Here is a 25,266-nt window from a genome sequence, read left to right as displayed (position 1 = left end):
CCGATGGCAACTTCAACACTTCCCTCAACACAGACTTTCCAATGTTCTCTCCCTCCTGCCAGCTCCCTCTCTATCTGGCAGGGTTGTCTTATGTACCTTAGTTTGTCTCAGCCTCTCAACTACAGGATTGTATGTATGTATGTACCAGCACATCTTGCCTTCATGTTATCTTTCTTCATATTGACTATTGTTTGGTGTATATGCTAGAGAGGAAGTTAACACCAGAAAGACAGAACATTTTTCCTTTGATTCTCAAATATTACTAAGTGGGTTTTACACTGTAGGAAGATGAAATTATCTTAACTTCAAGTAAGAAAGCAAGAGAAATATGAACATTTTAAGAGATTTTTATGTGTCAAGTCATTCAACAAATGGATTTATTTGAGACATAAAATACACAACAGCATGAACTATTGCAAGCTCTATGTGACTAGTGTGTGTAACTAGTGAAGTGGGTGCTGAAGTGAGGTTTACACTCTTACTCACTCTCCATGGGGATAAGCCCTCCTACCGAATCCATTACAACAAACCCACCTGAAAGCTGAAGACATGAAGTGTTCTGAAAACTTCCTGTGTGTGAACTTGGATAATCTTAGTGTTAGCCAATTAGTTTTTCATAGGTAAGTATCAAATAAAAGCATCCATGTCAGAGCCAGAGTATTTGGTGATCCTCAAAGTGGAAAAAGAAAACAGCAGCTACTATTCCATCAGTCCAAGACCCAGTTTACTCTTCATATAGAGATAACGCAAAGTTGCCTAGGCATGTGGCTCAAAGACAGAGCAATTGCCTGGCATGCCCAAGACCCGAGGTGTGTCCCTGACACTGTCAAAAAGACAAAGAGAATTGAAAATGGTTTTGTGTAGCCTTTCAGAAAGTACTAGCTATCAACCCCTCTAAGAAAGAAATGCAAACTGAGCCATGCCTATGATCCTAGCACTTGGGAAGCTGAGGCAGGAGGATCTTGATTCAAAGCTAACCTAGGCCATGTACAGAGAGATCCCAGAGTAACATTGCTAAGTATGCCACTGAGAACTTATCAAGATCCTCCTGCCTTGGCTTCCCAAGTGCTAGGATTTAGGCATGCCTCAGTTTACATTTTTAGACAAGTCGTATCTTTGTTATCGCTGGTATAAAAAGTAGAAGTATTTGTATATTCTCTTATATTTAAGTAACCTAAACCTTAACAGGCTAATTTTATTTTTACTAATTTATTGTTGGGGATTGAGCCTATGACTCAAAACATTCTAGGCAAGTACTTTACCACCAGTGAGCTACATCTCCAGCCCTAGAAAACTAATTTTAAATTAAGAATATAAGTTCTCAGTGATATACATAGCAATACCTGCCATGTTATGCCAGTTTTGCACCAAGTATTCCCTCTAAACTTTGGTTGGGATCCTCGCATGCGAAAATAATGTTTACTGTTAGGTGCTTGGGCAACTCAGTGGAATCAATACTAATTCATATAATTTCTGGATTATGTTCAAGAAGATTGTTCTTTTAAAACAGAAAAAAGAGAACTACACTTTTTTTTGGGGGGGTAGTTTTTTAAGACAGGGTTTCTCTGCATAGTCCTGACTGTCTTGAACTTGCTCTATAGACCAGGCTGACCTTTAACTTGCAGAGATCTCTACCTGCCTCCACCTTCTGAGTGCTGAGATTAAAGGCATGAGCTACCATGCCCATGCCCAACCTTTTTTTGTTTTTAAGAGAAAGGCCAACTAGGAGTTGGCTGTATAGACCAGGCTGGTCTTCAACTCTCAGGGTCCCTCCTGCCTCAGCCTCCTGAGTACAGGCCCATGCTTGAGAACTACTTTCACTTTGAGCAATGTAAATCAAGAAACATGCCAAAAGGGGAGAGGAAGAGTTGATAAAGGGTAAAAAACTGTGAAGCTATAAATGTGAGCTGGGTAAAACTCAGCACAGAAAAAGGAAATATGAGTAGTGGAAAAAGAAACAGAAAACAAGAGATTCCCTTTCATGTAGATTTCTTAGAATTTAAAGAATTAAATATGAAAAGACCAACTGAGGCTCGATATTTCCATATGAGCTTCAGATATAGTAAAATAAAATTCATGGAGACGACAAGTATCCGATTTAACTGAACTAAGGAGAAAGCAAAAACAAGAGAATTAAGACCCACAAAATAGGACCAGAAAAAAAAAAAAACACAGAAAGAAATGAGATAATGTAAGTATAGAAATAGGGGAATTGTAATTGATCTGCACAAATCTATGTACATGTAAAATCTACGGTTCTTCCACCCTCATTAAAATTCCTGGAAGTACAGCACATAGAGGAGCAAACCACTAGGAGCTTGGTCTGCTGTACACGAGACAGTGTGCGAGGCAAACCCACTGCCAGTGTGGGAACAACTCCAGGGCAAAACGGGATTCATCCCGGTGTTCTGAAGGAAGTGGCAAGAAATAAACAATATAAAAATAAAATAAAATTACTTCCAAGTTCTTTACAGGGTTCTGGTTTAATATAAATCCACCAAAAATATCTATCAATTCAATGCTACAATAAAAAATACTTTAAAAAGTTGAAAAATCCTTCATCTATATATAACCATTATGATTTCAAATCACTAACATCACTTTGAAAATTAATACTTTTCTATGACCTCATCTTTTAAGTCCTTCACTCATTACATTCTATATACATCTTTCTGAATTACTTTGTTTAGAAATATTTTATTATTTTATGTGTATGGGTGTTTGGCCTGTGTGTGTCTGTGCACTAAATCCATGCCTGGTGCGTGTGGAGGCCGGAAGAGAACACTGGATCTCCTGGAACTAGAATTACAAATGAGTTGTGAGCTGCCATGTGCTGGGGATCAAACCCAGTTCCTCTGGCAGGGCAGGCAGTGCTCTCAGGTACACAGCCACCTCCCCAGCACCTTAATATACTTCTTAAGGAGTATAAATATTTATTCCTGGGGGTGAATTCTCATGTAAAATAGAAACCACATAACTTAAGTAACCATTTAACGTAAGATTTCTCATACCCCTCTCCCAAGGGCCCCCTTTATATTAAACTGATCTGGAAAAACCCTTTACCTGTAATTTAATGTACACAGTACTGTGATGATCAATCTTCAATGTCAATTTGATTGGATTTAGAATCACCATGGAAACACAACTCTGGGTGTGTCAATGAGGTGCTTCCAGAAAAGTAAGGAAAGACTCACCTTAAATGTGCCCTCCCATCCCATGGGCTGAGAGCAGAGACTGAATATAAAAGAAGGAGAAAGCACCAGCATTCATCCTCCTTGCTTCCTGAGTGCAGATGCAGTGTGACCAGCACCAGGTATGCATGTGGTGCACACACATACATGCAGGCAAAACATGCATACACATAATAAAAAACCTGTTTCATAAGTGTCAAAGACCTGATTCTATTATTTTGTGAATTAAGTTTTAAAAAATGTGAAATGATCTTAATTATGTAGATGCAGAAGAAATAAAAAAAAAACCCAGATTTGATGCTTTATTCTACTGCCAATGGAAAATGTAGATTAGATGCTAATATTCCCCATATTCTTATATTTCTTTTTTTATATGGACAATTAAAAACTTTGACATAGTAATAAAAGATGCCAACTCTTGTGGTAGCAACAGTATTCATATTTGTATTTTACATTTAATAAAACCATACTAAAAATACATAATAAAAACATCTTTAAAAAATTTAAAAAGAATATGGAAATATGACTAATGGCAAAGAAAAAAATCTTTCAGTGTGAGTCTCCTGTCCTAACATAAGGAGTCTGCCTAGTGAACAGGAGAATTCAGAGTGTAATGTATTAGGTGCAAATGAAAACTTAGGTGAGCCACCCCCTCCTCAACCTCCAAATTTTAGCAATGTCACTGAAGGGATTACTAAGCCCATTTAAAACATGTCAAAATACCACATTAGGAAAATGCTGGAGAGCCTGTGGTTAAACAAAGCTAAGTGGCTTTTTAGTATTCATTTCTAACCCACATACATTCTCTCTTTTAAAAAATTTATTATATTAGTTTATACATTGTGTGTGGTGAGACTTGTGCATGCATGCCAGGGCAATCCTCTCCTTTCACCAAGTGGGTCCCCAGGATCAAACTCAGGTCATCAGATTTGGTGGAAGTATCTTTATTCACTGAGCTACCTTGCTGTCCCATTACATATATTCTTAAATCCAGGATGCACATGATAAGCATGTACTCTACCTCTGAGCTACATACCCCTCTACTCCACACTTCTACTAGATTACAGTTTTAAAAAAAAATCAGCATTTGCTACGTGCATACTACAATAGATACAGATAAGTAACTGGAGATAATTTATAAGTATCACTTAATATATAAAAATTATCCAATAAATGTGAAGAGGAACAACGAGAAAACATTGTAATCTTCATGCATTCTTTTTTTTTTTTTTTTTTTTGTGGTTTTTCGAGACAGGGTTTCTCTGTGTAGCTTTGCGCCTTTCCTGGAACTCGCTTTGGAGACCAGGCTGGCCTTGAACTCACAGAGATCCGCCTGGCTCTGCCTCCCGAGTGCTGGGATTAAAGGCGTGCGCCACCACCGCCCGGCCCTTTTTTTTTTTTTTTTTTTTTTTTAAGATTTTTATTTTTATTTATTATGTATACAGTGTTCTGTCTGCATATACACCTGCAGGCCAGAAGAGGGCGCCAGATTTCATTACGGATGGTAGTGAGCCATCATGTGGTTGCTGGGAATTGAACTCAGGACCTCTGGAAGAACAGGCAGTGCTCTTAACCGCTGAGCCATCTCTCCAGCCCATCTTCATGCATTCTTAAAGCTGATGAAATGCTAGAATATTCTTAGTATTTCTCTTACTGAGAAAAAGGTAAAAATCATTTCTAACAGGAAATTACAATCTATCTTCACCAGTGAGTCTCAACAAGAATTCAGGACCCTGTGAATGCCAAGAGTCTTTCAAGATATCTGTAATTGGAGAGAGAGATCTGTCACAGGCCTTGGGTGTCCTTGCACATGTCAAGAACCCAAGGCTCTGACTATTCTTTATCTGGGCATTTTTCTGGACTGTGTTTACAGACAGCCAACTTGAAAGAGCACATAGTTTCCCAAAGATCCAGCTGAACTGGTGCTTGTTATAAAGGGCAAGACTCCCTAAGCTAAACGCTCCTTTCCACTAACATAATCACAGGCATCCATCTGGGTTCTCCTATGTAAACCTCCTCCTGCCAGGTGGGAACAAGGCAAATCTATTCTTGCTGCTTGCTATTTTACAGCTAATAAAGACATTTTTTTCTCTGACATGGTCTATGTTTTCTTTTGGCATCTGCAAAGAGGTTAATGATTAAACTTACATAATGCTATCTATTAGCTAAACTATTTTCACAATAGCATTAAAATGGTGTTTGCAAGGCTTACTGTATTGGCTTTACACTGATGGTACAAAAAGCAACTGTGAGCGAAACTCCTGATGTTATCTTCAAGTGCAAGGGTTGTCTTAGGGGAAAAAACTTGTGTAATGTTTGAGGTGCAAGCTGAACTAGTCACTTTTTTAATAGAACGCTATTTTCACTTCACAGAATGAATGACATGCAGGCTATGGTTAGTCAGACATTTTCTCAAAAGCAAATGAAGCTAGCCTGTCACTTTAAGAAAACAACTGACAAGACTTGTTGCCAATAATAAAATTTGAGCTTTCAAGTGAGAACTACAATTTAGAAAAGTTGTACCTGCTATAGCAAGCTTGACAGCTGCCCAATAGTTAAAGGCTTTTGTGGTGAGCTTGATGATTCTATTAAATCTGATTTTTAAATATTATCTAATAAGTTAATACTTGGAAGATCTATAATCTCTACAATCCAGTAAACCAATAACCTCCAAATGGCTAGCTCATTATGTTATAAACCTATCTGAGTAAAAAGACAGTCCAAATGTAAGACAGACCACTGGCTCTTAAAGAGGTGAGAAGTTCACTGATGCGGCCAGGGAGATGACTCAGCAGCGGGTAAAGGCACCTGTCACCAAGCCTGACTACTGGAGTTTAATCCAGACTCCTCCTGCACGTTGTTCTCTGACCTCCACATGTGCACCATGGGGCACGTGCACACACATGCCAACAAAATTGTAAAAAGAGGACCTGCCTCTTACCAAGTATTAGTATATTATCAACAGCCGCTAAGAGCTTTCCTTTTTACAGCTGTGTTTTGTACATGAGGCTGGATTCTTAGTATACAATGTAAGGAAGAAAACAAAACAAAACCCAAATCCAACAAATTGAATGTAGGTGCATTCTATAACACTGAAAAATCATACCTTCAAACTAGATGTGAGAGCTTTTAGGATGACAGATTTTAACACAACAGTAAGAGAAACTAGATTGCTTTGTGTGTGGCGGGGGTGGGGTGGGGTGGGGGTGGGGCTGTTCCTTATCTACTGAGGCTGTGAGAGAAAACAGCCTCTTCATGCTTTAGCATGAGAAACCAAGGCCGGAAAGAATATGCCAACTCCATTTTACAACTAAAAAGGGGAGAAGGGTGATGTGAAAAAAGGGACAATTGGGGGACATAAGGGGAGAAAAGACAGCCACATTGAACATACTCAAATTTGCTTAAATGTTAGGGAAGATGTCATTTCTCATTTTCTTTTTCTAAAATTTATTATACATGTGTATGTGTGTGTGTATATATATATTTGCATAGATATTATACTAATTTAAATTCAAGGAACTTATAAAACTGGTTCTACCCTCAGAATGAGACATTTGCTTACACTGAAAAGGCAAGGATTCTCTAACATGGTACACATAAGAACACATTTTTCTTCAGTTTTCTGTAAGCTCCAGGTTGGCATGTACCACTGTTGACCAACTACAGCTTCGTTTCTGTGTAATAAGAGGGAAAGACAAAGGTGAGCTTTAACAGGACACAGGGACAATATATCTATTTATTTATTCTGAGACAGGGTTTCTCTGTGTAGCCTTGCCTGTCCTGGAACTCACTCTGTAGACTAGGCTGGTCTCAAACTCATAGAAATCTGTCTGCCTTTGCCTCCCAAATGCTGGGATTAAAGGCGTGCAAACACCACTGCCTAGCTGACAATATTTTTAATGTCTGAGTAACTGTCAACTTTATTGCAATCTCTTCTCTTAGAAAACTTACGATAGTACTATGCTTAGACAAAATAAATCAGATATAACTTTCTGATGGAAATCACTTGGTGATGAATGTCTTGTTGAAAAGTCTGAATTTTAAGTTTTGTTTAAATGATAAATAGCATGTCTGCCATCTATCTGTATGTTATACTCTCTAGATACAAAGCCTGGACTACAATATTATAGTGTGTGTGTGTGTGTGTGTGTGTGTGTGTGTGTGTGTGTGTGTGTGTATATATATATATATATATATATATATATATATATATATATATATATATGCATGCAGTTTAAGAGACTTGCAACAGAAAATGATTTCTAAAGTACTGAAGAAAGGTATGGGGCCCAACACTTAGACAGATATCCCTAAGCTGGAAATCAACCATAAGTCCAGAGTATGTAAATGCACACAATGCAAGCACGAAGATGTCACCCAAAACCAAGACCTGTCAATCTAAGATTCTCTAAACTACAGAAGGCCAGAAAGCTTAATGGTGTTCAACTTCACACCACCTGCCCAAACTGCCCAACATAAAAACTGAAGGAGTATGTGCTAGTTGGTTTCTGTCAACTTGATACAAACTAGAGTCCCTGAGAGGAGGGAATCCAGATTGAGGACTTGCTTCCATCAGACCAGCCTTTAGGCAAGCTTGTGGAGACATTTTCGTAGTGATTGATGCTAGAGGACCCAGCCTACTGAGGGTGGTGCCATCCCTGGGCAGGGGATCCTGGCTTGTATAAAAAAGCATACTGAGCAAGCCACAGAGAGCAAGCCAATAAGCAGTATTCCTCCAAGATCTCTGCTTTAGTTCCTTTCTCCAGGTACCTGCCTGGAGTTCCTGCCATGACTTCCCTTCATGATGAACTACAACTATAAGATGAAAGAAACCCTTCTCTCCCCAAGTTGCTTTTGGTTGTGGTGCTTATCACAGCAAAAGGAAGCAAACTAATAGAGAAATTGGTACCAGGACCACAGTGCTGTGACAGACCTGACCATGTTATTTTTGGAAGAACCGTGGTAGCATTTGGAACTCTGAGCTGCAATACCACTGAGTATTCAAAGCTTAAAAGGAACTCAAGTTCAGTGTATGTGCACACAATGGGGATGGGAAAAGAGAGGAGGAAGGTACATTTTCACAGAATTGGATTTCTTATTTATAAATATTTTCAATTTTCAAAACTGCTTACAAAAAGTAGTAACAACATGCAATGGTTTTTTAGTTCTCTAAAAATTGTCCATTAACATTCTCTTAAAAGTCTATATTTATGTTATAAAATTTTTCAAATTCTTAAGATCATAGACCATGGTATTTCTTCCTTCTGAGCATAATCACAGGACTCAGGAAACTGAATTCATTGTCATCATTTGATGGGGGAGACTAACCCTTTCCCTACCCCTTACCATTGTCATTTTCCTCTATTGACTGTGATCTACAATGCTTATGGATACTTAAAAAATATATAACACATTATTGCTTTATTATTTAAGATACAGATTTACTTCTTTGTTCCTGGAGCAACTGACAACTTCTAATGAACAGAAAGAATACTGTGGAAGTGAAGGTATGTGACTCTAGTGACTAGGTCATAGAAAGCACTTTGTACTCTACTCTTGGATCCCTTACTTCGAGCAAAGTTAGCTGCCAGGCTATGAGTAGACATCCATATGGCAAAGCCTCCTGCCAAAAGTTATGTGAGTGAGCCATCTTGTAAGTGCATCCTCTAACAAGTGAAGCCTTCAAGCCGCCAATCCTTGCCTACTTTTGATTTCAACAACACGAGAAATCGTGAGCCACAACCATCCAGCTAAGTCACTCCTGAGTTTCTGATACACAGAAATTGAGAAAATAATTTGTTGTTTTTATGCTGTTAAGTTTTTTAGTAACTTTAGGGTAACTAGTTATATGATAGACATTGCAAAAGATATGTAACTACCATGGTGAACAAGAGATAAAAACCCAGTTATTCAAGTTAAATTAGGCACATTCTTTCAACTCTAAGTAGAGTACTGAGCATTATCTAATAATAGAGCCTTGCTGTCTTGACCTTTTAATGATCTTTTTAGAAGAAAAAGGACTCCTGCACACTCCCTTTATAGGAATAGCACAAACACAGGCCGATTGCAGTAATGGAGACTGAACCCAGGATGCATGCATGCTAGGCAAGCACTCAACCACAGAGCTAAACCCCTAATTTTAAGTTTCTTAACTTAAAATTTTAAGCTAACCCAATTTTAAGTTTCTTAAGTCAAATTTTCTAAAAAGGTCTCCCCCTGTCCCCCTGCCCAATGTATCTCTAATTTCTTCGCTTCATGTTTCATTTCTCGAGGTTGGCTACACAAGTGTGATCTGCCAAAGTGCCCAAAAGCCTCCCCCTTGCACATCTAACAGAAATTGTTTACAGACAACAACTCTTCAAGCCATCCACCAGACACAAGGACAAAAGGACTCTGGGTGGTTAGAAGTAAATCTTTCTCTTACTGGTTAAAGTGATTTCTGTTAACTTACAAGGCCGACTGACTAGGAGTGTAACTTCTAGAAATAGATTAGTTTTATTCAAATATTATCAACATATTATAGTATATCTTATCCATTCCTCTATGCTTTCCTAGTCTCATCATGCAGATGTGTACTTTTACAAAATAGCAACTGTGGACTGCTTTCATTTTTTTGGGGAAAAAAAAGCTAATATAACAAAATATTAGGAAATAATTTTTCATCTGTATTATCTAAAATACCTGAATTTAATGATAACTTATTAAGCACAGATCAATACATATGCAAATGCAAAAGATTTTAATTTCAATTGTTTAATTAGCCAATATTTTCTCTAAGTTAGGACTAATTATTTTACACTGAATATATAGCCAGCTCTCAAATATGTAATAAATCTAAGCTATCCTTAAAAACACAATATAGAGGGAGGGGCTGGAGAGATGCCTCAGAGGTTAAGAGCACTGGCTGCTCTTCCAGAGGTCCTGAGTTCAATTCCCAGCAACCACATGGTGGCTGGCTCACAACCATCTATAATGGGACCTGATGCCCTCTTCTGGTGTGTGTATACATAATAAATAAAGAAAAAATTAAAAACCCACAATATAGGCTATAGTAATAAAAGCAATATGATACTGGCACATAAACAGACATGGAAACCAGCAGAATAAACAGAGACCCAAACATGAGTACTCATAACTACAGCCATCTGCTATTGGACAAAAAGTGAGAAACATTCAAGAAAAGTCAGTATCTTTAACAAGTGGTGCTAGGAAAAACTGATGTCCACATGCAGAAGAAGAATGAAATTAGACCTCTATCTATCAAACTGGAAAAAAAAAATCCAAGTAGATCAAAGAGCTCAAATTTGACAGCTGAAACACTACAACTGCTAGAAGAAAGCATAGGTGGTGGCCTACAAGATAGAGGTGTAGGAAAGGACTTCCTGAACAGGATTTCACTTGCCCAGGAATTAAGGCCAACAAATGACAACTGGGACTTCATAAAATTCAAAAGCTTCTGCACAGCTAAGAAAACAATCAAGCATGAGAAGAAATCTACAGAACAGGAGAGAATCCTTGCCAGTACACATCTGCCAGAGGATTAAATCAAGAATATACAAAGAACGAAAAAAAAAAAGTCATGGGAACAAATGGCCCAATGAGAAATGGACTAGTGATCTAAACAGTTTCCACTAGAAGAAATAATAATGGCTAAGAAATACCTCAAAAGGAATTTGTTATCCTTGGTAATTAGGGAAATGCAAATTAAAATTACTTTGAGATGTTATCTTTCCCAGTCAGAACAGCTAAGATCAATAAAACAACTGACTGGTGAATGCTGGTGAAGTTGTAGAGAAAGAAGAACTCCTATTCACTGTTGGCAGGAATGCAAACTGGTGCAGCCATTCTCGAAACTAGTATGAAGGATCCTCAAAGAACTAAAAATAAATCTACCATATGATCTGCTATACCACTCCTTGGCACATATCCAAAGGACCTGACATCCCACTCCACAGATACTTGCTTAGGTATGTTCATGGCCATCCTATTCACAAAAGCCAGAAAATGGAAACAACCTAAATAATCTTCAGCAAAAACATGGGTAATGAAAACATGGTACATATACACAATGGAATACTGTTCATATTAAGAAAAATGAAATCATGAAATTTTCAGGTAAATGTAAAGACCTAGAAAAGATTATGCTGAGTGAGATAACTCAGACCAGAAGGACAAACACCACATGTTCTCCCTCATCTGTGGTTCCTCGCTTCAAATCCTCAGAAGGGAGTATACAGCATGTGTGTTGGGGGAGGGGCAGCAGGTAGAGAACACAGGTAATATGAAATGGGAAAAGGAGTAACAGGGAGGGGGATCCAACCAAAAAAAGAAAAAAGAAACCCTCCTTTTGAAAGGTTGGTCAAGATAGTCCAAGTGACTCCCCAAACGATATAGATGAAGCTCTTGGTTCTCTCTCAGGAGTTGAAGGTGGGCTGAAGACACCTCACACTCAGGAAGGACACAGGACCTGGATGACTAGAGCTGGACCTGACCTGAAAGCCTGTCTCCTGTGGTCTCACTTCCCTGGTTCCAGAACATACTGTACAAGATGCCAAGGGCGGGAAGCAACTGAACAGCTGTAATACCTCTGAACCACGACAATTACCAGCATGGCAAGACACACAGAAAGGCGCAGTAAGTGGCACTCACTCACACGTCAGTGGCAATCAACAGCTGTATAACAGGACTTAGGGCCCACTCAAGAGGAGGGAAATCATGCCTGGTATTGGAAATCCAGCCAGCTTCCTGGGGCTAGTGAGGTCATGGACCTTAGAAAACAATCTACTGTTGCTACTTATACCCACAGACAAGTGTAGGTACCACCCCAAATCAAAGAAGCTTCTCTCTGCAGCAGATGGAAGCCATCACAGAAAATCACAACTGGACACAGTGCAGAGATCAACAGATAGGGGGGAGCCCAGCCCTGATGGATTCCTCCACACTATTGTTCCTGCATCTCTGGGGAACGTAATGGAAGAGGGGGCGGAAAAACTGTATCATCTGGAGAACATCTCTCCTAGAAATGGCTGCATAAACAAGGCCAGAACAATGGCAGTATCAACGGACATGTTAACTTGTGAAGGAAAATTCTGTGGGGTCCCACCCCTAGACAAAGAACTATAGGCAACTAATGACTGATGAAAGAGGGATCAGTAGCCTCTCCCAGGGATGAGCCCTGTTATTGGTTGTCCAACTCAGAATGGTCAGCCCTGAAACTGTATACATACAGAAAATGGAAATGGGTCAGCAAGTTGTGTATGTATGTATATATACACACATATATACATGCATGTATATGTATAAAATCAAGGAATATATATATATATATACATATACACTATATAGACATACACTATACCTCTATATACTATAATAGTAATCAAGGAAAAAGAAGCTATCAACCTGAGAAAGGGGCATGAGAGTGGTTCAAGGAAGGGTAGTGAGGAGGGGCTTGAGGGAGGGACAGGAGGGGGGAAGTGATGTAATTCATTTCAGTTAGAAACATTTTGAAAAGAAAAATAAATATAAATATGAATATAAAGAATAGATTTCTTGTTTATATATTAAGTATTCACTAGCCCTTTGGATTGAGATACATAAAAGGAGAAATTTAAAATACAGTCTAATTTTATTTCTATCAAATGGTAATAGTACAAGAAAACGAAATTCGTGAGTTTTCAAAGAATTAAAATATGGCTATCACATACGTCTCTCTTGTATTAACAAGGATCACGATGGTAAATCACTGAATTTATATTTACTCCTTACCCAGAGCTTATTTCTTTAGGTCTTTTCCATGGTCTGGAATACAGTATAATTTTGGTGCAGTATTATTAATCCTTTGGAAATAGGCTAGCCAAGCAAAGGAAGTTGAAGGGAAAAATAGAAAACGATTTAAATCTAGGATCATTTGTCTTACCATCTACCTCAGTTTAAAGTTGTATTACTTTGTTAGAATTTCACTTCATTGAACACTTCTGACACGAGGGGCATGGGGAACCTCTAGAGAGCCTGGAGAGATGGCTCAGTGGAGTGCTGGGTGCAGTCATGAGGACTGGAGTTCTGATCCTAGTTCTCAAGTATCCACCGCAGCCCCAGCTCCAAGGGAGGGGAGGTAGGACTGCTGAGTCTTTCTGGCTTCCAGACTAGGAGAAAACGCAAGCCCCAGATCCAGGGAAAGACCCCCAGCTCTGGGGCTGGGGAGATGCTTCAGTGGTGAAGATCATTTGTTGCTCTTTCAGAGGACCCCAGTTTGACTCTGAGGACCCACGCAGTGGTTCACAACCATCCTTAACTCCAGTTCAGGGGATCTGATGGTCTCTTCTGACTTCCACGGGTACCAAGCACACATGTGGTGTATATGAAGGCATGCAGGTAAAACACTCACACACATAAAACACACAAACAGACCTTACTAGTAGCAGAGAGTAATACTGGAGAATACTTGGTACTCTATTCTAGCTCTTGTGAGTATGTAACAGGCACATGCACCCATACACACAAAGAGCATACTAACATGCAGACATACACAAACAAATCTTTAAAAAACACTAGGAAATATGAAGCTTAAGCTTTATTTTAAATATAAGTAATTATATTGAGATGGATATGTCATGTTTGTGGATACACAACTTTGTTTAAAATTCTAATGGCAAGGGACTGGAGAGAATTGGCTCATCAGTAAATACTATGTACTTTTTTTTTTTTTTTTTTGGTTTTTCAAAACAGGGTTTCTCTGTGTAGTTTTGGTGCCTGTCCTGGATCTCACACTCTGTAGATCAGGCTGGCCTTGAACTCACAGAGATCCGCCTGGCTCTGCCTCCCGAGTGCTGGGATTAAAGGTGTGTGTCACCGTCACCTGGCCCCTATGTACTACTCTTGCAGAGGACCTGAGTTTGGTTCCTAGCACCTTCTTCATATACCTCACAAGCAACCATAACTCCAGATCAAGAAGATTTAACGTATCAGGCCTATGGGTATCTGCATACATGTGCATACATCCACATATAGATACCCACATACACATTATTAAAAATAATAAAATGGGGGCTAGAGAGAGATAGCGCAGTGGTTAAGAGCACAACTGTTTTTACAGTGAACCTGGGTTTGGTTCCCAGCACCCACATGGTAGCTCGCAACTGTCTATAATTAGTTCCAGGAGATCTGATACCTCTTCTGACCTCTGAAGGCACTGCATGCATATGGTGCACACATACATACATGTAAAGTGAATTTAAAAATTTTTCTTAAAAAAAAAAAGATTTCAGTGGCAGGTCATTGCCTAAGAAAGATGAGATGAGGAAGATATATTGTATATCAGCATTTAAGTGCTGGTTTCTGCAGAAGCAATGTTAGGGGCAAAAAAATATTATCTACTTTCTTCCCATGCTTTACCCACTCAAACTGTGAGAGCATACAGACTAAATAATTTGTAAGTCTGTGAAGCCTAACTCTCTTAAGAATGAGTCTGACAATACTTCCTACCTTTGACTGCTTATCCCTCAGTATTCTTACTTTATCTTGTGGTTCATCAAGAGTCAAATGATTCTTCCTTCTCTCACTGTCTTCAAGCAAAGGAACATAGCCATAACTGTTATCTGCAAGACAAAACACTGTACATCAGTAGAAAGCTCTGGGAAAATATAATAAAAATAAAGCCAGGCATGGTGGCGCACGCCTTTAATCCCTGTACTAGGAAGGCAGAGAGGCAGGCAGATCTCTGTGAGTTTGAGGCCAGCCTGGTCAACACATCGAGTTTCAGGACAGCCAGGACTACACAGAGAAACCTTGTCTCAAAAAACCCACAACCAAACAACAACAAAAAACCAACAAACCAACCAACCAAATAAACAAAAACAAATCTAAATAATTTCAAAAGAATAAATTATAAGCTCTACAATATTCAATATTTATATAATATTTACCTTGGCAAACTGCCCATTTAGAGTTTTTCCTTCCCACTAAGCATTTCTTTTCCCATGAGTCAATGGTAAAATATACAGAATTCAGAAGACTAGAATTAATTATACTTTTCACATTTTACTTTATCAACAGTTAAACTCTTAGGGCTATTTTTCTGGAGGAGGGGAATAGTGCTTGGGATGAACTAGCTAAGTGTTCCACCCTAGCTACACTCCCAGGCCAATTAAACTTTTATACATCACTTTTTAGGTATGCATTTCTTGTTTAAGATAATTATACTTGAAAAGAACTCCTGCTTATAGACAATTAGGAGATGTAGTTATGATAACAAGGAGCTGGAGGCTGGAGAGATGGCTCAGTGGTTGAGAGTATTGCTGCTATTCTAGAGGACATGGGTGATTACTGGAACCCCACAGTGGCTCATGACCATCTATTAACTCCAGCTCCAGGAGATCCAACACCCTCTTCTGGTTTGGTGGGTACCAGGCACACACATGGTATAGACACATAAGCAGGCAAAACACCCATAAGTAAATACAAATTTTAAAAAATTATTTAAAAAAACAAAAAAAGCTATCAATTTTCATCACTTGTGAACTGTTCTTATTAACACTGTAATTTATATTTTATGTTTTTCTTTTCTACATATAAACTCAACTCAAATGATGTTTTTCTGTACACATGAAATACACTACATTTACTTTCTACCTTACTATCTTTACTTTGCGGCATATCATGAACATATTTCTGTTGGTAAGTTAACTATTATCACTGCTTTTCTTGGCTACAGAGTTGTTCACTGTAACTTAACTTTTGGACACTGTACCTTTTTGGATTATTTACTGGTTTATTGAAAGGACATTTAAAGGGAGACACACACAGGGCAAGGACTATGGAAGGGCCCAGAGTTTCTCACTCTTTTATCTGGAAGCTAGACACTTCCTCTGACTTTTCATCTCTAGATGTCTATTGTGATGTACAATGTATGTGCACCCTCCAGCACTTAAACAAATTGTCTTACAATAGACTCTTAGAGCTTCTAGTTTTATCTCAAAGGCACAGACTTTTTAGAAAGCTCTTTGCTATTCATTGGCCAAGTGCCTTCAAGGAAGTTTCAGCAATCTAGGGTTTCTGTCTGTAGAATACATGAGGGTCCACTTCCCCATGTCCTACAAGTTTCAATTAAATAAACATAATGTATAGCTATACTATGCTTCTTGTATCAGAATAAAAAAAAGGAAAAAATAGGAAAACTCAAATTTTACCTTTTTTAAAAGTGTTTCCAGAAACACATTAAAAAAGGAAGAAAGAAAGAAATACCTCGACCAGAATCCACAAGAAGTAGCTGTGATTTTAGCTTGTCAATAAGAGTTTGTTGAAATGACAGCTGTTCTTGTTGCTCACGTATTCTTTGTTCATAGTTCTCAGTCTGAAGACAAGAAGAAACAAAACAAAACCCCAGTTAGCCTGATGCTCACTGACAGATGCATTTACTGTCTATTAATAAGCACAGGAGCTGCCTGAAGCCCAGGTAACTGAAAAGTCTACTCTTGAGTCACGAACTGGCTCCAGGGATTCACTTGTGGTCATTATTGTATCAGTGACTTAAAACAATCAGAACACTATCCAACTTTTAAAAACTATCTTAGTTAAAGATTTCAGTCAAGAGGTTGGCACTGTGTTTTCTTGGTCTTTCAGTAAAGACCAACATATTGTAATTTGAAATTTAATACTTGTAAATAAAAAAAGCATGAATGGTTAAGTAGATGCTGCATTAAAGTTACCTTTTAACAAACATACCAGTCTTAAAACAAAATTTTATGTCTTTTCAATAAACACTGCTATTAATTTTTAGAGTACAAAACTACAAAAGTAGCTAGAAGTAAAGATTATGAAAACCAAATATAAATTCTAAAAGTATAGTGGCCAGAAATAAGCACATGAGGGTTGATTTTTATTATATAAAATAGTATTTATAGATTCTAAGTGGCATAATCTCCTTATATTTTGTTCCATCCATCTTGCTATTTTTTATATTGGCTGTGAAAACAACAATGAAAATGACATATGTATTAGGAATATAGATATATAGACGTGCCAACCTTCAAGAAAAATCTGAAAATGTTGTATCACAATTACCTAATTAGTATATTCTTAAAAGCTATATTAAGAAAGCATAATATGAAAGACTTTGCCGCTTTCTACCACTGGAGGAACAAATGACTAAATATAAATTTCTTAAAATACGAAAAGGGTCCTAATAATTATAGCAACCTTTGGTATATACTAGATGCTTGATTTTTTTTAAATGACTAAATCAAAAGTTCATAGTTAATGAACTTGTATTATTTTCAGATCCCAAAGAAGCTTAAAGTTCTTTATAAATAAAGATCTGTTCCTTAAGTCTCAAATACAAATTTAAGAAATTAAAGAAAAATAACACACCCAAATAAAAGGTGGACTTTTATACACAGGACACTGAAAACATGAATAACCAACAGCAGGTAAGTAACCCCACTGGCATGTTAGCTTTGTATGTTGTGTGTGGGCAGTCTTACATAACTTGACATTCCCCCACCCAACCCCACAAATGAAGTTAAACATATGCTGATTATCATAAGCAGAAGAAAGAATCGATGATGAGTCTCAGCCTTAGAGAATTCAAGCTCTAGACACTGAACCCTAGATATTCAAGTCAAACACTGAGCCACGCTTCCCAGACTAAGACATCTTAGTCTTACACACATTGGCATCCAAGCTGCTGGAATGAGTGTGGTAAACTGACTATAGAAAGGATGCTAACATTATAGTTAATCCATAATACCTTAAAATTATTTGGGCTACATACACTTCCTGAGGTGAAAGAATCAGCAATATATTAAGTCCTTCCCTATGCACTTTATGCATTTAGAACATTTTTATTTCAAAGAACTCTAATTCTTCATAAGCATCAAAAATAATTTCAATAATTACCTATTTTTCACTATATCTTGATAGGTATATATATCCTACTGCTGTTAAGTGAACAAGTGACAAGATTAAAAAAAAACCTAGCAAATTAGAGATAGGCTGAGAATAAATGTCTAAATTATTCAAGTCTCAGCCCATTCTTCATCCATTATGCTTCCCCACCCCCAATTTTAGTGAAGAAACCAAAAGACCATGTATGTTCATTTGGAACCAACTCAGAACACTTCTGCCAATTAATTTTCATCTTCTCCTCTCCAGCTTAAAGACACACTTCAGCACATCTGTTTATAACATATTATAACAAATAATGTATTCAATAGTTGGGAAAGTTAATATATCAATGGCTATTCACATAGAAATCTTGAACTATTTCTTAAATCAGATGATATTTATGCTGAAAATGTAGCTGGAAAACAGTAGAGCATGTCCTGGACTTTCATGTAGTTATGGTAGTTAGAGTATTCTAGTCTGTCTATATGTCTGATGGGCAAAGACTATTTGTTACTGTAATCTCTAGTACCACATAGTGTCTGGTATATACTGAGGTGCTCAGTATATATTAATTGAATAACAGGCTAATTAAATCATTAATGAAATATCTGAGAAATAGATATGCCTTTAAGAATGACCTGAAGGAACAGTGGGATAATGACCTTGCTTTTGATGCTTGAAAACTAAGTAAAGCAAGTTTACTTATATATATATTTTTAAAAAACGAAATGATTGTGAATAAACAAATAGCATGAAATCTTTTTTAAAGGATCAGAAAATCGATGCACACAGTATTTTAAAATATACAATTACAAAGCAAGTGCATTCCAGTACTATCAAAGACCCTGCAAACAGAAAACTCACTAACAACCACATTGAAAATGTACAACAGTAATGTCTTGTCAACACTTCTGTACAGAGCACAGACATGACAGCTAAAACAGACAGAAGAGAAGATGCTTTTGACAGCCAGTGTGTGTGAATGATTCTTTGAGTCAGATGGCAGCAACAAGTTACCAACTAGGAGATCTGCATGACAACTAACCATCCATCTGTATCAAACACCATCTGGCTAAGATGACTCTGGCTTCTGTGTACTTGACACTCCTTCTAATTCCAAAGACTAGCAAAACAAGTGGTCTATCATAATCTAAGAAGTAAACAGGTATATAGATATAGGTACTTGAGTCATAAAGGGTTGCGTATTCTTTCTTAGTGTTCAACAGCAAAACAGCAAGATGGAGATCAAATGTATAATATTATATATGTCAATTTATCAAAAAGGGTTATTCAAGCATACTCCAGAGTATCATTAATAAAGCAAAAACCACATCTTAAGAATTATGCTGACTAGCTGGCTCAGCAGTGCATAGCACATGCTGCTCTCGCAGAGGGCTTGGGTCAGGTTCCCAGCATTCACATGGCAGTTCACAACATCTGTATCACTAGTTCTGGGGATCCAGTGCTCTCTTCTGGTCTCCACAGGCATCAGGCATGAGTGTGATGCATGGGCATATATGCAGGCAAAGCATTAATATGCATAAAAAATCTTAAAAATACGTGTTCTTTTATTAAGGAAAAATTTCAGCCTGTCCTCTTCAAAACTAAGATACCATATTTTCAATAATTTTGGACATACAGCTGTTCAAGTTTTCATAAGTTTCATAAATATTAAGATAGAGTTCTGTTAATTGAATTTTTTTCTATTGCAGACATTAGATGCTTTAATTTTTCTATTTCTCAAGACAGTTACTTCCTATATTAAGCCATCTATAATATTCTACACTGGTCAAATATTATTTATTCTCATGTTCAAGAATTAATCTCAATATTCTGAAAAAAATACTATAGATTTCTTCCAATGATTTTTACTATGGAATGCTGAGTGGGTAAAACACAGTCTCAATTTAAAAACATTTTAAATTGCTCCAAGATTAATGGATATGAAAGCTTTATTGAAGACTCTGCTTGCATAAAAACGCTCTCGCAGGGAGTGCCACAGTTCATGAAGGAAAATATTACTTACACTAATATACTGTAGTTTAGACAAAAGCTAATAATTTATACACAATTTATGTTTAAAATCTGTCATACAACTTTAGCAAACTGAGCATCAATTTTACTTTTTTTTAGCATACAAGATCATATATTTTGGCCAGCACATAGCTTTTTCTTCAACCATTCTTTGTGTACTGTTTTAATAAGCTCCCCATTCCACCATCCACTAGAGACCAGGACTTATCTAGGATATAATGAGTTAGACAGATCAGATTATCATTTGGCTCTCCCCTGATAGCACTGTCATCCATTTCTCAGTATGGTAAGTGGTAAACTATGAAAAACTAGTTTTAAAGTTTTGGTTCCACAGTGGGAAGTGCTCCTGCCAGGAGCCAAACATTACATTGAACAGGAAGCTCAGACTTCGCCGGGGCCACTTTCGGCTTCTGACACTCTTAAGCCAACAGGCTAGGGAAGGAAACAGTGTTAGGTAGGTGGCTGATCCAGATTTATCAAGGGGAAATTGGATTGCTTCTCCATGATGGAGGTAATAGAGATTATGTGGAGTACAGAGATCCGTTAGGGTGTCTCTTGGTACTATCATATCCTGTGATTAAAGTCAGTGGGAAACTACAACAGCCCCTTTGGGAATGAAGATATGGGTCATTCCTCCAGGAAAAGAGCTAAGACCCGATGAAGTTCTTGCCAAGGGTGGAGGAAATACAGAATGGGTAGAAGAGGAATGTAACTATGAATACCAACCAGTTAAGGCCATGTGACCAGTTGTAGAAATGAGGATTATAATAAAAATGAATGGTTCTGTTATATTTTATAAAGAATGCATTTGTACAGATATTAAGGTTTTGTTACTCAGTTTTTCCAATTATGTTATATAACATCAATTAAGAAAATATCAATGGTTATCATATTTAGGTTTGAGATGCTAAGATGTCCCCCCTTGAGGGACATTGCCACCTATTCTAAACTTGTAATGTATTTGTAGTTGTATGAGGGACAGTTATATCATATTAGGTGTAATTATGACCTGATTATTGTTTTCAGTTGGAAAATAAGCATGACATAAGAAGATACCATTGTGCATCAAGTTGACAAGTAGACTTTTGATGGTTATTCTGGGTTGTCAACTTGACTACATCTGTAAGTAACTAAACACAAAAATGTAAGGGCACATCTGTGAGTGATTTTTGCTTAAATCAAAGTGGAAAGATCCATTTCTAATCTGGATCTTTGAGGTAGGAAGACACACTTTTAACTAGCCAGATCTTTTGAGGTGGGAAGCTCCATTTCTAAATTTGGCCCACACCTTTGCTGGAAGCCTACATAAGGACAGGAAAGAAGGAAGATTTTGCTCTTTGCCTGCTTGCTCTCACCTCACTATCAAGTCTACTCCTTCACTGGCATTAGAGGCTCCTTCGCTAGGATTCTGGCATACACCGAAGATCAGCTGAGACATTCACCCTTGTGGATTGAACAACTACTGGATTCTTCCACCTTCTGTTCATAGGCAGCCATTGTTGGATTAGTCAGACCAAAACCTGTAAGTCATTCTATGTATTTATTCTATAAGTTCTGTTACTCTAGAGAACACTGACTAATGCATTTTACAATCCAATTTGCCCTCCCCTCACACACTTTAAGACCTGAGGTTCTATCACAAATAAAAATAAGCCAGATACGGTGGTTCAGACTTTAACTCCAGCACTGGGGAGGCAGAGGCAGGCAGATCTCTGAGTTCAAGGTCAGTCTGGTCTACATAATAAATTCCAGGGCAGTCAGGGCTACATAGTGAGATCCCCCTATCTCAAAAATAAATAAACAAAAATAATCTTTACTGGAATGATGGAAAGAAATGGCAAATATAAAACACTGTTATATATTAACCTCTTTGTAAATGTTAGATCTCCTCTTAAATAACAAGTCTAGTCTCTACATATTATTTAGAATTATGGGCGCTGTACTACTGGAGTCTCCACTAAGGTAATGGGGTTTGGGTCACCTTAGAGTGCTCTGCACAGGCAATGTTTTGGGGAGTTGTCAGGGTAGATCCATCCAGACCCCAGACTGGTAAAGTGACCAGTGTGTAACTTTAGCTTGGGAGAATCAAAGGCATGTCATCCAAACCAGGAGATCTGTAGAAAGAAAAATGGTGCAGGATTGCCTAAAGCCTTGAGGGTCCAACTTCCACCTTAGGGTGTATAGAAGATGAGACACGGACTCAAAGAAGATTCTCATGCGTCGTGATTTAGTCTTTGCCCGGCTGGGTTTTAGATTTAGTCAGAACCTGTTATCCCTTTTTTCTTTCCCATTGTTCCCTTTAGAATGGGAATGTCTATTCTACACTCGTTTTATCATTGAATATTTTTAAAATTATTTTATGTGTAAAGCTGTTTTCCTTGCCATGTACTTCTGTGTACCACATGTATGCAGTATCCATGAGGGCCAGAAGAAATCATTGGATCCTCTGGAACTGGAGAAACAGAAGATGAGTTGCTGTGTGGGTGCTGGGAGGCTAACTCTGGTCCTCTGGAAGAACAGTAAGTGCTCTTAACTACTAACCTACCTCTCCAACTCCCTATCATAATATTTTTAAAGCATATAACTTGTTTGATTTTATAGGCTTACGACTGGTAAGGAATGTGTTACAGGATGAACTATACCTTGAGTCTCATCTATATCTGATTTAGATGTTTAAGCAAGACTTTGAACTTAAGATTTTAAAAGCTGTTATTGATGCATCAAGCCTTTGGGGAATGAAGGTATGTTACATACATGAATTTGGGAGTGGGGATAGCAGGGGCAGAATGGCATGTTTTGAATGTGTCCCTGCAAAATTCATGTTGAGGAGGTAAATGGGCTACAAAGGGTTCTCTCAATAATGGGAGTAAGGCCTTCAAAAGGGCTTTAAAAATAGTTCAGCTCTTGTGCTCTTCAGTAACTTCAGCCAAGAGAGGACTTGTGTCTATCCCTCATGGAGGATGCAGTTAATAAGAGCTACCTTCAAAATGGACATTGGGCCCTCACAAGACATTTAGGGATTCTAAAAGTTTTGACAAGACATTTCTGAGGATTAAAATCTGGGAGAAAAAGTCAGATATTTAAGATAATAAGGAACGGAAAATTATTTTATAGCTCAGAACAGACAATGTCTATAGAAGAAGTAAAACTTAAAGCAGAAACCATCAGCAATCATTTTAATACCAGTAGCTTCAACAGAAAAAAAAAAGAATGAAATGTTTTTTCTACTCTACATAGAGAATACGTTGATGTCTAAAGGAAAAAAAAGTAGAGTGTTAAAGAGGTTATTTACAGCTTAAGTGAAAGTAATTTTTTGTTATAAAGTTTTTAGTGCTCTTTTTCACATATATACTTAACATTTAACAACAGTACTTTAAAATATTTTTTTTTATTTTATATTTGTGAATATTTTGCCTGCATGTATGTATGTGTACCACAAGCATGCTTGGAACCTGCAGAGGCCAGAGAGGGTGTCAAATCCCCTGAAACTGGAGCTACAGAAGTTCTAAATTGCTATGTGGGTTCTGGGACTGAACCTAGGCTCCCTGCAAGAGCAATAAATGCTCTTAACTCCTGAGATGTCTCTTCAGTCCCTGTGATAGTACTTTTTATAGTTATATTTTGAAACAGGGTCTCTAGCCTAGGTTGCTGCAAACCATCAAGGATAACCTAGAAGGGATCCCCTGGTCTCTACTTCCTAAGAGCTGAGATCATAGGCATGCACCACCACACCTTGTTTGTAAACTACTAGGGACTGAACCCAGTGCCTTGCGTATGATAGAAAAAACGATTCTACCACCTAAGCTACATCTCCAGCCCACAGATGTATTTTGTAAAAAGCAGTACCCGTAATAAAGTGCTTTTGTGCTTCAGATGCGTTAGTACTAGCCATTATAAAATATTACTTATTGTATATTAATTATCAGAAAGCATTGTAGAGTACCTATGATAAAAAAGAGAAAATAGCCAAATTTAGTCTTATTTGTGATCTTTAAGCTCCCTGGTTAACAAACTGGATGACTTTAAATATCACACATCAGTTACCCTTCTTATCAGTATAAAGAAAAACCAAGTTATAAAATAAGCCTGTTAATTTTCTTCTTTAGTCAACACTAAGCAAGAATAGACCAATTTTATTTATATATTTCTTTTCAACAAAGAGACTATTACTATCTTCTGATCATATAATGAAAGGACTCTTGGGACAAGGAGTAGAGGTCCATTACAGGACGTTTTCTATAACCCAGTATTTATGATTTATAAATGGCAATCAGCTTACAAAACTCAAACGTTTTGTTTTATTATTGATTCTTCTGGAAAGGTAGTCAAGAGAATTTACTTAAATCTTTTAAAAATATATTTAGTTTCTCATAGGACAACAGCAGAAATCAGTGGCAGGCAACTTGGTATGAGTAATGAAACGATTTCACATTCTATGGAATAGCACAGTGTTTGAAACTCTGCATGTAACCTCATCATAGCCAAAAGATGTGTAAGGACTGCTTATTATTCCCCCTATCTCCTCTCATCCTTCCTTTTTGAAATGCAGTGTTTTGGCTGGCTATATGGCCACTATGCTAGAGAACATACTAGCAGCTTTCTTTACTATTAGGTGTGACCATATCACCAAAATCAAGCTCTGCTATGTTCCTTCTTCATTAGGGGGAGAGAATCAAAAGTTGGTCTCTTTCTTCCAAACACACCATTCTAGGATGGTAGTAGCACTAAGGCAAGAAAAACGCCACAAAGCGCCCTGCCAGTCTGAATATGACTTTTCTTTAGGAGGCATAAACTTGGTTGCTGTAGATTACTGGTTTTTCCAGCTCTTACGATTTATTTTGGGTTCATCTTTATATATTTGATGCTTTCATGTGGGAATGTAGGCCTGAAACTTTGTAGCCTCTCATTATGAATGTCTCTCAACAGGTCAAATCTCGAAGTGCAACATTAAAAAGAGCAGTTGTGTTCATTCATTTCTCTGTCATCATTGGTTCTGTTTTTTCTCTTACTCTGTATCATTACTTACGACCACCTTTTATCACATCAAAAGTCATCTCTTTGCAGATGAGCCCCTACTTGCATTTCTAAGTCTAACTTTACTTCAAAGACCCATTTTCAGCTGCTTGCTGAGAATCCTCCCTAGCTGATCTGCTACTCC

The 25,266-nt window shown here is 37.6% G+C and overlaps 1 protein-coding gene across 7 annotated transcripts in view; it reads right to left on the bottom strand.

Annotated features, from left to right (window-relative positions):
- Tank (TRAF family member associated NFKB activator) overlaps nt 1-25,266 on the bottom strand; it is an 83,313-nt gene that overhangs the window by 12,736 nt on the left and 45,311 nt on the right. For 4 of the 7 annotated variants that reach the window (XM_059260547.1, XM_059260545.1, XM_059260544.1 and 1 more), the window contains 2 exons: nt 16,434-16,542; nt 14,676-14,788 (listed from right to left, as the gene is read on the bottom strand). In XM_059260547.1, the coding sequence (XP_059116530.1) occupies nt 14,676-14,788; nt 16,434-16,542 (222 nt within the window). Of the gene's footprint in view, nt 1-6,753; nt 6,866-14,675; nt 14,789-16,433; nt 16,543-25,266 lie in introns of those variants that run through there. The other 3 variants (XM_059260548.1, XM_059260543.1, XM_059260549.1) reach the window with 3 other exon arrangements.

Source organism: Peromyscus eremicus, chromosome 4, assembly GCF_949786415.1.
Source record: "Peromyscus eremicus chromosome 4, PerEre_H2_v1, whole genome shotgun sequence".
NCBI classification, from domain to species: domain Eukaryota; kingdom Metazoa; phylum Chordata; class Mammalia; order Rodentia; family Cricetidae; genus Peromyscus; species Peromyscus eremicus.
The sequence above is the reverse complement of the archived record's forward strand: the minus strand, read 5'-3'. Positions and strand labels throughout refer to the sequence as shown.